This window comes from Tursiops truncatus, chromosome 20, assembly GCF_011762595.2.
Source record: "Tursiops truncatus isolate mTurTru1 chromosome 20, mTurTru1.mat.Y, whole genome shotgun sequence".
NCBI lineage: Eukaryota > Metazoa > Chordata > Mammalia > Artiodactyla > Delphinidae > Tursiops > Tursiops truncatus.
This window is the reverse complement of record NC_047053.1, coordinates 7,407,995-7,420,281: the sequence shown is the minus strand read 5'-3', so window position 1 is coordinate 7,420,281 and position 12,287 is coordinate 7,407,995. Positions and strand designations below refer to the sequence as shown.

The following is a 12,287-nucleotide window of genomic DNA, read 5'->3' as shown; positions in this document are numbered from 1 at the left end:
CTAACGTGCTCACTACTGAAAAGTTGCAACCAACTTCTTCTGTAATCCCCGCATCACCGTGCTTCACACGGGCCAATAACGATCCGGACCTCTTTGAGGATGCCAAGGGAAATGCCAGACCCAGGTAAGGCTTGGAAGTAAAAGTCAATAAATAAATAGGGCAAGATCATACATGGGATGAAAAACTCCACTTGAATGCTTCCCCGTGAAGTCAGTTTATGTTTCATCCAAACGGCTGAACGTGAACTCCAAAAGTACCTTTGGCAGTTCAGCTGTCTTGATTTCAAACCTCTGCCCGTGTGGCTCACATCTGCAACTTAAATATTCGGTATGAAAACAAAGTTATTTAACCGTTAGCACAGGATTCTTCTCCGAAGGAGAGAAGGAAGGGGTGTTTGGGCCCACACACATATACTGATCTTTGACTCTAAATACCAGTGTACGACACGCAATTACTTTGGCTTCGGAAGACTATACTGTTTGCTCTATTGGGGTGGGGTGGGCAGTTACCAAAACAATCTCGTCTTGAACAGCGCCAGAGCTGAAGATTTTTATGTGCGTGAGCTGCAGGGTTTTTTAATGCATGTATAGTACAAATGGTTCTTTTTCATTTTGGAAAGAAAAAAAAAGCACTTAAAAAAAAAAAGGTTTGGTGGGGAGGCTTTTGCAGCAGTATTTCACCTCAATACATCTTTCAAGTTTGATGGCTCGTAAGCTCGCGGCTTGGTTCTTGTCTTCAACCTTCAGACAACTCTAAGCTGTCCGCAGCAGCTGCGGAGGCCGAGTCTTTAAATGAAATAAAGAAATAATTGCTTCGGGGAACAAAGGGAAGGAGGAAAAAAAAGCCCCGTTAACCGAACTACATTGTCCCTTGGGACTGTGCGCGGTATGCAGTCCTGATGAATATTGTTCAGTGTGCTAAGAAGGAATCCCCGAGCAATCCTGGAGAATCAGAAGAAGTGTGATGTGGGCGGAGGAGTGTGAGGTTCAGAGGCTCACCTGGGTTGAAATCTCTGCTCGGCTACTGACTAGCTAAGTGACCGTGACAAAGGGCCTTCGCCTCTGGGGGTTCCTGGTTCCCTATCTGCCTTATGGGAATAACACTACCGACCTCAGGGCTGTAATGAAGACTGTAGGGTGCGCTTATGCGACCTGCTGGTTCCGTTAAACACAGCAAATCAAACACCCGTGGTTACCTCTGCCCCTTCCCCGACTCCACCTCAAGGGGGACAAATGGTATAAACCCATAACCCAAAAGACTAGGGGAGAAAATGATATCCAAACAGACGTATCAATACAGTGTTGGAAGACAGAAAGCACAGGGGTAAATGATGGATGAGTGAGAGTAGGTGCTGAAACAAACAAATTGGGGGCGGGGGGAATCCAAGAGGGCTTTGGCTGTTGGGCCAGATCTTCGGCAAGGCTCAGGGATGGGAGGCACCAGGTACTTCTGAAAGCAGAGCCAAAAACAGGGGGACTGCTTGAAGACTACACGAGGACCAATTACACCTCAGACCTCCTCCATCGCCCCACACAACCAGCCACGCTACCTGCGCCCTGTCCTCTCAGGAAAGAGGGTCAGTGGAGGAACGGGACCAGAGGAGTTCTGAACATGGGGCAACAGGTGCAGAATTAGGAAGGGATAAGGTGAGAGGCTGAAAACAGGAGACTAAATACACGTTGTCACATGGGATGGTGAGTTTGCTGCCCCCTCCTGCATGAGGCTCCCAAATGCTAGCAGCTCCGCCTCTATTCTCCAGGCAGGAGACCACAGGACCCCTTCTCAGCAGAAAGGGACTAACCAAAGAGAAAAGGCCTACAGGCACTAGCATTTGGGGCCCCCAATAAAATGACTAGGTCCTTCCTGTCTGATAATCGCTTGTGAAACCTACAACTCAACACATCCTACCCATGCGTATAAAACTTTCAGATGTCTCCTTAGTGCTTCATTCTTAAAAAATTAATGGGTAGCCAAGCATCACTGGATATTTGACCAAAAAGAAGAAAACCCCCCAATCATACCCCCCCCACAAAAAAAAGAATTCAGCAAAAACATACAATGCAAACAAGAAAACCTCAAAGAAACACTAATATGCTCAGAGATATAAAATGTTTTGTATCTATAAAACTAGAACAGAATAACTTTTTTTTTTTTTAATTTACTTTTGGGTGCATTGGGTCTTTGTTGCTGTGCACTGGCTTTCTCTAGTTGTGGCGAGCGGGGGCTACTCTTCATTGCAGTGCACGGGCTTCTCATTGCGGTGGCTTCTCTTGCTGCAGAGCATGGGCTCTAGGTGTGCAGGCTTCAGTAGTTGTGGCACGTGGGCTCAGTAGTTGTGGCGCACGGGCTTAGTTGCTCTGCAGCATGTGGGACCTTCCCGGACCAGGGCTCGAACCCATTTCCCCTGCACTGGCAGGCTGATTCTTAACCACTGCGCCACGAGAGAAGTCCCCAGAATAACTTTTAAAAATCAGAAAACTTGGGCTTCCCTGGTGGCACAGTGGTTGAGAGGCCGCCTGCCTATGCAGGGGACACGGGTTCGTGTCCCGGTCTGGGAAGATCCCACATGCCGCGGAGCGGCTGGGCCCGTGAGCCATGGCCGCTGAGCCTGCGCGTCCGGAGCCTGTGCTCCGCAGTGGGAGAGGCCACAACAGTGAGAGGCCCGCGTACCAGAAAAAAAACAAAAAAAAAAATCAGAAAACTTGAGAGTTTAAAAATAAGACAGCAGCAATAAAGAAATTCAATGGGAGGATTTGAAGATGCAACTGAAGAAATGTCCCCCAAATGAACAAAAAGACAGAGGAAAAACAGGAGAGAGAGGACTAAACCAGAAAGCCCAATTTCCAACTAAGGAATGTACCATAAGAAAAGAAGAGAGAAAACAGAGGGGGTAATTATCAAAGCTTTAATGTAAGGAAAAATGCCCAGAACTGAAGGAAATGAATTCCAGACTGAAGGGTCTACAAAGTACCCAACACAATAGTGTAGGGTGAGGGGAGAAGTTACTAGATGGTTCCTCTTTGTGAAATTTAGACTATTGAAGCTGAAGGGAAGCTCTCTCAAAAGCAAAGCAGGACATATAAAAAAGTTCGGGAATCAAAATGGCACTGGACTTCTCAATATCAACAAGGAAAGCTAGAAGACGATGAAAAATGCCTTCAAAATTCTGATCACAAATTGTTTCCAACCTAAAATTCTATATATGCAATCACTCCGCTGCAAGTAGGATAAAGATATTTTTCAGCTCCAGGAGGACTTCAGGAGGGCCGACCCCCAAGGAAAACATTATAAAGACAGATCATTTCATGTGCTTTTCACCACACCCACAGGAATTTCTTAGCTCTGAACTACGTTAGGGCAAGAATTATGATAAGCAAAGGGAAACAAACGACAGTAAGTTTAGGAAGAACAAACTACTGTGTGAGAAAGGAAATCTGATTCTAGTAAGCTACATGGCTCAGCTAAAAGTATTGATAGAGTCAAGATGAAAATGCTGAGTAACGACTTAACCATTGTGATTTGACTCTATTGGTCGCATAGAGGGAAAGCGTAAGCGCAAGGTCTTCCACAGCAGGAAGTTAACGGATAACACTCGACACTGCAATCGACTCAAGTCATACTAGTATAAGCACATTGTTTAGAAATAAGAAAGTAAAATCCCCAAGAAACAAGTGAGAGAGCTGAAAGTACTTTCCTCAGAAGAGTGGGAAGCCCAGCAGGGCGGGCAATGCGGGGTCTCCTCTCCTGCTGTGAAATGCACTCTGTACCACTATTTGTCTTTGTAAACTACGCTTAGGTGCTGTTTTGACTCATCGCCAGGCCGGAGTCTGTGTTAAATGCCTCCCACTGTGGCCTGGCACGGGGATCGAGGGCAGGTGCGGATGCACCGGGGATGAGTGTCACCGGCATCTGTACCACATGGAATAAGCAGGTATCGGGGGCAAGAGAGAGAAGAGGAACACAGGTCCGTGACAGCCTCCCCTGGGCTGCTCAGCCACCACACGTGTGCCTGTGCGCACAGACCCACAAACATCTCTAAAATCACAATAATCTAACACCACACACGTCACAATACGAGCCTCCCAAGTGCAACCCAACCTGCATTCAATTCCTTCCCAAAGGGAGAAAAATCTCAAATCACATCTTGCTACCATGCACAGAGGAGCAGTCGTGGAAGCTCTGCTCTACGAGTCCCGGATTTCTGATTGACGGGCATCTTCTCAGTCTAGGCCGTACACAGTTCTCCATATTGTGACTTGTAATTAATCACCTCCCATACGTCCAACGTATACTTGTAGATAAACACCTTGACCGTCTACCGAAAGCTCCCATTTGGGAAAGGGGAGATGGGGAACAGTGCAGAACACACACCCTTGTCAGGCTGTGCTAACTCTTCCCGGGCATCCCTCTCTAGGGTCCTCTGCTGCGGAGGTTCGGGGGGTTTCCCCACTTGACCTGTGATCTCAAGAAGGAGATGCTACACGGTGTGGTGGGTATGGAAACAAATTCCAGGAAGATGTGAGGATTTCGTCAGATCTAAGTTATCAACCGAATGGAAGAGTTTCTGTGTGTTCTGTAAAGTCACGGTTGAATTATATGCTCCGGTTACTGTGATAAATATTCCGTACCAGGAGCAAGCTTGCCTTTCTTGGAAAAAGTCTGTTTCTTTTCTATTAGATGGCGTCCATGTGTCACACATCCTGTCTCCCTTTTCGTGTTGGTTTCCCCGGATTCTGGTCTGGGTGCTAAATTTGAGGCTCCAACATGGTCTTTGTTTATCAATCTGATATATCCTATTTATATTCTCGCCTACATTTGCACATTTTTAATTTCTTCTTTAGCAGCTTTGAGATTTCACACAGCTGCGTACACCATTTTATCGTAAGCCACTCCACATCTTCTTCGGAACAGAGGTTACAAATTACACATAAAATCTATCCTGGGACAGAAGCTGGGCTATCTTTGCTCGAGTTTGCTCTGCAAGATTCTTAGATTCCAAGGTGGGGAAGAAATCAGGCTTTGGATCGCCTGCGAGCCTTGCCAGCCGGTCTTAACTGCTCACTCTTTTGCTATTTTATCCCCAAGTCTTGGTCTGCAGGCCAATCTCTGAACTTATCCACCTCTTTAAACTGTTGTGTATATTATGCTGTTGTCTCCAAGGAAGAGTTCTTTTTGAAATCCTCCAGCCTTGCCTTAGTTGAACTCAGGGGAAGAAGGGTTGTTTTGCTCACATGTCTACGTGTTCCTGAGTGCTGGGTGCTGCCAGCTGAGCAGACCAGAACCAGAATCCGGGAACGGGCCTTAGAGCTGGGGGCAGAGGCAGTGTGAATCCAGGAGCTGCAGGACCAGGCCAGCGGGGGGTGGAGGCTGCCCCTGCCCACTGGGCAATCCCTCTACGGGGTCAAAGGAGAACATCAGACAAATAACTGGGCACTGATCGTAAATCTTAGAAGGGTAAGAGCAAAAAGCATCTTGACGGTCAGTGACACACTCTCGCCCTCGGTGCCCAGTGCTGGGGCTTCCGTGTTAACTGCCTTTGAGACCTGCCCCGTGGCTTAGGTGTGTCACCACCGTGTGGCGGAAGAGAGACGCACAGGCGCGCAGGACAGAGATGGATCCTGGTTTAGAGATTTCAGAACGCTTGCCCAAGCCGTGGCTCCGGACGAAAATAGAATCTGTTTATTCAACTTGTCTCTTTCATAACACAACACAGACTTCAGAAAGATAATCACACAGCAGACGCAATAAAGAGAAGGCACTCAGAGGCTTCTCGAGCTACCTGCGAAGGGCTAAGCTCTTCGTGCTTTAGGCTGAGGCCTACAGGAAGAAGTTTCCTCCCATCCCCAGCCAAAAAGAATCCCCCCCACTTCTTAACTTGGCCACTGAACCCCTTGGGAGCACAGTTCTCACTGCTGGCTTCAGCTGACCAGGGCTTGCAAAATCATCACGCTTAACTCACCCCAAGCTGGTCTGGAAAAGGCAGAATTTCCTTCTGAGCCAGCAAAGCTTCCCCTCGCTGGCCACCCTCGGGCTTTTTTTTTTTTTTTTTCAGAATTCTCTCCTCAGTTCCTATGCCCCAAATCCTCGGACACCGCTAGGTATTCAAAGGTCACACACACACACCCCCGCCCCTCTCCGCAAGCACATGGCCTTACCCTTGGCCAGCAAGCTGACTCTTTGGAGACTATTTTCAAGACAGATGAAAGTAATCCGACACAGAGTGGAATCAAACACGAATGTCTGATAGCTTTCACGTTGAGTACTGGTGGGTTAAGCAAACTCACATTCAATTCCCCAACATTATTGGATTGAGTCAAATCCCTAAATAACCGTTGGGGGACAGTAGCCACAGGCCTCCATGTCTACCGGACAGAAGGGGGAAAAGAACAAGGAACAGTCAGCACCTGTTACATGACAAGCCTTGTTCCAAGGGCTACGCGTTTAACTCATTTAATTCCCCACAAATCTCCCAGTATTAGGGTATCATTAATATCCTCGGTTTCCAGGTAGGAAACCGAATACAGGAATACCTAAGGTCCCAGAGCTGAGGTCAAACCCAGGAAGAGACCACAGAACCTTCACCCATAACCACCACGTCGCACCGTCTCCCAGGGAAGGCGTCCACTACTCTCTATTCAGCGTAGGAAGCCTTCATAGGAGGCCTGGAATTACAGGGACTCTTGTCAAAAACGAGAGCGTGAAAACCTGGGCATGGGAGAAGGATGGTTTACGGTTCTGAGGCAGCTTCGGAGAATTCTCAGCAGCTCGCGATATAACTGCAGTGAGACAGGAGACGTGAGAAGCTCCGACAGTCCACCCCAAAAATGTTCTTATAAAAATAAAACATTAGGATTATTTTGAAATGAATACTGCACTTTCTACTTCACCTATATTATCCATTTTGAGCTCTGCGGTCACTCCAGGATGTCATGTTTAACTCTTTAATTTGTCACAGCCTCTTGTTGCAAGTCTTTTGTCTGACAGACGAAGATCACGTGGCCAAGGTGGACCAGGGTTTGGTCTTCTGACATCTAGTGCAGTGCGCTACTGGCCACTATGGCTCACTGACCTGACCCCAGGGCCAGCAAAGAACTGTGAGTGAGGGGCTGACATAACACAAGAAACAAGGGCCCAGAACTCCAACTGGAGGGCCTAGGGGTGTGACAGGAGAAAGGGGAGGAGAGCTCAGTTTTTTGCTACGTGCAAACTCTCTGCTGGGCCCTATGGCTCAGGAGAGCCAGAGATAGAACAGGATCCCTGAAAGAGAGGACTCCTGGGTGGAAGGGCAGCCGCTGCTTCTCCAGCCTGGTCAGATGGTGGCGGAACGTCTGAAGGCCAATGTTTTGTAAATAAGAGTTTCAGCAGTTTCATGCTCTTTAGAACAGACGTCAAGGAGCAGACTGGAAACACTGCACTGCTCCTTAAAGACTTCTTGGGGCAGGAGGATGCATGGGAAAGGACTCCTAAAAGGCACGGATAGAGGGAATGTGGGGTACCTCAGTGAGGAGGGCTCAGGGGGAACTGGGGGGCCAGGGAATGTGTGGGTAGTGGTGGTATGGACTGAATTGTGTCACACACCCTTGTTCACATGTTGAAACCCTAACCCCCAACGTGACCATATTTGGAGATCGGGCCAAATTAAGATAATTAGGGTTCAATGAGGTCATAGGGTGGGGCCCTAATCTCATAGGGCTGACGTCCTTAGAAGAAGAGGACTTTGCTCTCTCTCTCCCGCTCGCTCACAGAGGACAGGCCACGTGAAGATACAGCAGGAAGGCAGCTGTCTGCAACTCTAGAAGAGAGCCCTCACCAAACACCAACTCTGCTGGCACCCTGACCTTGGACTTCCTGTCTCCAGAAGCATGAGACCACACACTTTGGTTGTCTAAGCCACCCAGTCTGTGGAGTTTTGTTATGGCAGCCCAAGCAGACTGATACAGGGAGCCTTGACCTTGCCACGCCCTGGCCCTCGGCCAGCACTTATTCACCTTTCAACACTCAAGAGTTACCTCTTCTGTGAGGTCTTGCTCCTCTACCCTGGCCACTTCCTCCCCTTGATGTGCGCCCTACCTAAATTGATTTCATCTTAGAACCCGTAACATTTTATTGACTTAATTTTTTTTTTAAGTCTGTCTGCCCCCACTAGACTCTGAACCCCTTGAAAGAAGAGACATTTCTTAGATAATGAAGAAATGACCAAATGAAGGATTAGCTGTCTTTGGGGGACTAAGGAAAGCAACCAAGTAAGATGCGTGGATTACGGGGCTAAACTGTGTTAACCTCTCTTTCCCCTCATCTGGGGCAAACCCCCGTCCCACCCATGCCAGAGTGAAGGCAGGAGAGGGATTCTGTGATGGAGATAAGAGGATTCTAAGGAGGGTGCTCCCGGGAGGAGTGGAGAGAGCTGGAGTAGGTGGGTGAGTGGTGGGAGGTCCTGCTGCTTTAAGACCAACCCCGCTCCTTCCCAGAGAAAAGTCTACTTTGAGTGGGGCAAATCTGAAGAGTTTAGGGGAAAAAAATATTGCCTGGAAAGAAACCAGCCCTCAGGGAGGCACCTCTGGCTTCCAGAAAGTGCTGATGTTAATAAGTATACAGGACCAGGGGCATGGTGGTCTCTAAGAACCAAAGGAGACTTACTTCAAAACCTCATCCAAAAAGGGAGTGGAAAGTTCCAAAAATGGTTAGGTTCACCGTGATTGTAACTATGGAAAAGAGTGTACGCTTGTGGAAGACAGTAAGTAAAAATTATAAATTGTGGGGGAAAAAAAGATTAGCTGTGTGAGAGCAGGCAGATAGCAGTTATTTGCGTGAACTATTTACCAGGTGGCATGATTACCACCTACAATGAAATGTGAAGGGTGGTGGAGGGTAGGGGCTGAGTGGACTCCAAAGTGAGATGTGGGGGCTGAACCCTGCTTCTGCAAACACCACTTAGGCGACCTTGGGAAAGTTACTTCACTTCTCTGGGCTGAAATGGCCTCCTTTTTTTAAACACGAATTCTGCTGAAGTATAACATATACAGAAAAATACCCAAGTTGTTAAGCACTCACTGAATTTTCTAGTTGTCCTAGCTTGTCAGTGGGGGATAATAACAGTATCTGTCACGCAGGATAGGTGTGAGGGTTTAATGACAAAACACTCCTGCAGCACGCAGCCAGGTGCCCGGGACACAGAGGGCCTCCACAGCACCAGCTCTCCTGCGGTTATGGGCGCCTCGCTTACCGGAATTCTACCCTTGATTCAGAGATGCTCAAACCTTGTATCATTTTTCATACCGCCTGATAGTATATACCTGGACGTAAGGGGAACAAAGCGAATACTGCTTCCAATATGCTTGTCAGTAGAGAAATTCACCAGCAGAACTGAGCACCAGAATCTCACTCCTGCCACCCTACCTGCCACTCCAGTTTAGTGGAGGGATTCTTCAGCTGCTTAAAATGTCAAGCAAGCTGAGAGCTATAAACGGCACTAAAGGAGGCAATGGAATAGGCTTGGAACATCCTCCTCGGCTGGTATGTGTGTGAGAGAGGAAAACCCTTTCAATTTCAGCACACGTGACTTCTCAGCCCCGCAGAGCAAGGCTTCCAGTGCCGGGCAAGGTCCTCAGCCACGCCTACTAGCAGGGAGGTGATCAGAGACACCTTCCGAAGGAAGGGCCATTGGGACCCCAGTGTATGTTCAGAAGCATCCCTATCGACAAAGCCACCTTCACGCCCCTAACAAGGCCAGGGCGAAGGGTCACCCGACCGTGGAGAGGCTGATGAGTAAAGAGTCCTTTCTGCTCTCAGCTGTCTTCTCGGCCCAGGTCAGGGTACCCGAAATCCCACCACCAGAGGGTTGTGGTTTATGTCATGGTCATTCTCTCACTCTGCTCCCATCTGAACTAGGAAAACACTTTCCGTCCCCACAATCTGAGCGTGAATGAACTCAGAGGAGTCCTGTGCTCTAGAGCAGAAGAGGGTGGACAGCTCAGGCTGAAACGGCTGACAGGAGCGTCTGTGGGTGAGTGGAGGGGTGTGGGGACCGGCTGGATGCAGGAGAGGAACCTCCTGCTCTGTCCTTGGCCCTGGGCCAGCCCTGGAACCCAGGGTCACAGGAGAGTATCTGGCCGTGGAAAGGCGGGTGGAGCAACGGACCCAGCTTTTCCTAAGTGCCTTTCCGACATCTCCCTCACCCCGCCCCACTCCTGCCATTTTTTCCTTCTAAGTACCTCTCTGTGAGCAGACATACTTCTGTTTATCAACTTAAAAAAACCAAAAGCCCCCCAAGCCTCAATGGCACCCATCCCTGCAAACATCTCTCTGCCACTCCTCTGAAGATCCAGGTCCTTCTCAGGAGCGAGGGCAGATGCGGCTTAAGAGAAAGATGCTTGCCGGGAATTTACAGCCCGTGACCAATTAGCCAGATGGGCTCACCTCCCCACCTGGTTTTTTCTCTGGTCCGTGTTTTGTGAGCTCTCTCCTACTTTCATTCGCTCCCCATTAGCTGAAGAAAGTCACCTCCCTTGGGCCCGGGGGTTCACTGTCTGAGACCACCTTGCGTTCACATCTGCACTGGGACTTCAGGTGGCCTGGTGGCCGGGAAGGGCTTTCTCCGATGTGCGTTTCAGAACAGGCCCCGTGACCTTTTCTCCTGGATTCAGAATCTCACCAGGGTTGTCCACATTTTCCTGATCTCCAACTTGAGGCCGGGGCAAATGTGGTTACATGATTAATTCCAAACATATGCTCCACAGAAATGCGGAATCTTACCATATCTGCCCTTCCTTTACAACGGAGGAACTGAGTTTTAGCTGCGAACCCCCCCAGGGTTTGGGAAGAGGAGGGGGGCTGCGCGTTTCTGTATTCATTCTTAACGCTGTTTAACACTGATTATACTACTTCTGCTTCCAGTCAGTGGAAGCAGGGTTACTTCTCTTTCTAGAAGCCCTCCTTTCACGTTCTTTGTTGCCCTGAATGTAATGTAAACTCCTTTACTTTGCCAACACCTGGAGATGAAGAGACCCTAAAGTGGTTATCTAGTTGAGAACTTTGAACCCAGGCACGGTATGAACATAAACCGCACAAGATAAACATTTATCCTGCCTATTTTTACAAATTTCCAGAGTTGAAAAGTCCCCGATGGTTTCAAGAGCCAAAGAAATGAGACCTGACATGTATTTACAAAGGCATTTTCATGTATTACACATCCGCTTTCCTTTTCAATCATGGGTTTACTTTCCCAAGAAAGCACCGTGTGTAAATGCAAAACAAAATCACAAATGTCAGGTTTTCTGACCGGCATTTATTTCCCAGGCAAACACTTTTTGAACTGACATTTCCTCTCCATCTCTTTATCCCTCCTTTGGCTAGGGTGATCAGTACATGCTGTCCGGCTCAAGTCAGCTCCAGCATCTTTGAAACTTTTGTCCAACTTCAGGTTCTTATTACTATTCCACAGATACCTTTGTTTAAAACCCACGTTATCCACCCCCCCCCCGACTCCACGGTGTGCAGTAGCTAGTTCTTCACCAACCAACCCCCAAGTTTTTTTGTCTACTTGTAATTTCATACTGGATCCTTTCCATCTTCTTTCTGCTCTTTTCATTTTGGCAAACTTATTCCCTGAATCGTATTGAAGAATGACAAACTTAAATGTCTAATACCCTTCTTTGGTTGGAAAAGACTAATATAAGTAGTGGTGGGTGGGTCTAATAAGTAGTAGCCTTCAGGGTCTAATGCAACCCCACAGCACCTCGTGCACAGCGGATACACAAAATAATCTGAGTGATGTTAAGACTATCATGTATTAGATCTCTGGATACCTCATTCGGAGTTCCCCGGGTTGTATAAAAATTGTTCAGGGAGAAAGCTTTAAAAATTTGGGGTCAACACGGGATCATATTGAAAGCCCAGGATAGATGATAAAATAATACTGAAGAAAACATATAAATTAAGGTGATTCCCTTTCACTGGGCAGAATTTTCCTAGCTATTCTCACCACGTATGTCTGTTTTTCCAGACAAACTTGAGAATCGTGATGTCAAGGAGCCCCAAAACTCCCTTTGGAATTCTGAATCAAATTATGTGGAATTTATATATCGACTTGGGGGAAAAGCTACATCTGCAATTTAATTTAAGCCAACCGATGTGGGACTACAGCTATTCCTCCATTTATTCAAATCTTCTCTGTCTGTAGCTATCATTTTTCCTGCCTAGCAAGAGTCACCCCAACCAACCTCTACACCCTTCAGAGAAAACAGCCTGCCTGTGCTCTCTGGACCATGGGCTAAGCCAGACATAATAA

The 12,287-nt window shown here is 47.8% G+C and overlaps 1 protein-coding gene across 2 annotated transcripts in view; it reads right to left on the bottom strand.

Moving 5' to 3' along the window:
• Positions 1-12,287, bottom strand: part of STX8 (syntaxin 8) — a 240,353-nt gene that overhangs the window by 27,654 nt on the left and 200,412 nt on the right. The window contains exon 8 of one of the 2 annotated variants that reach the window (XM_019944173.3): positions 537-786. The exons of the other annotated variant lie outside the window; for it this stretch is intronic. Within the exon in view, the coding sequence (XP_019799732.1) occupies positions 737-786 (50 nt within the window). The 3' untranslated portion in view covers positions 537-736. Of the gene's footprint in view, positions 1-536; positions 787-12,287 lie in introns of those variants that run through there. 2 annotated transcript variants of the gene reach the window in all.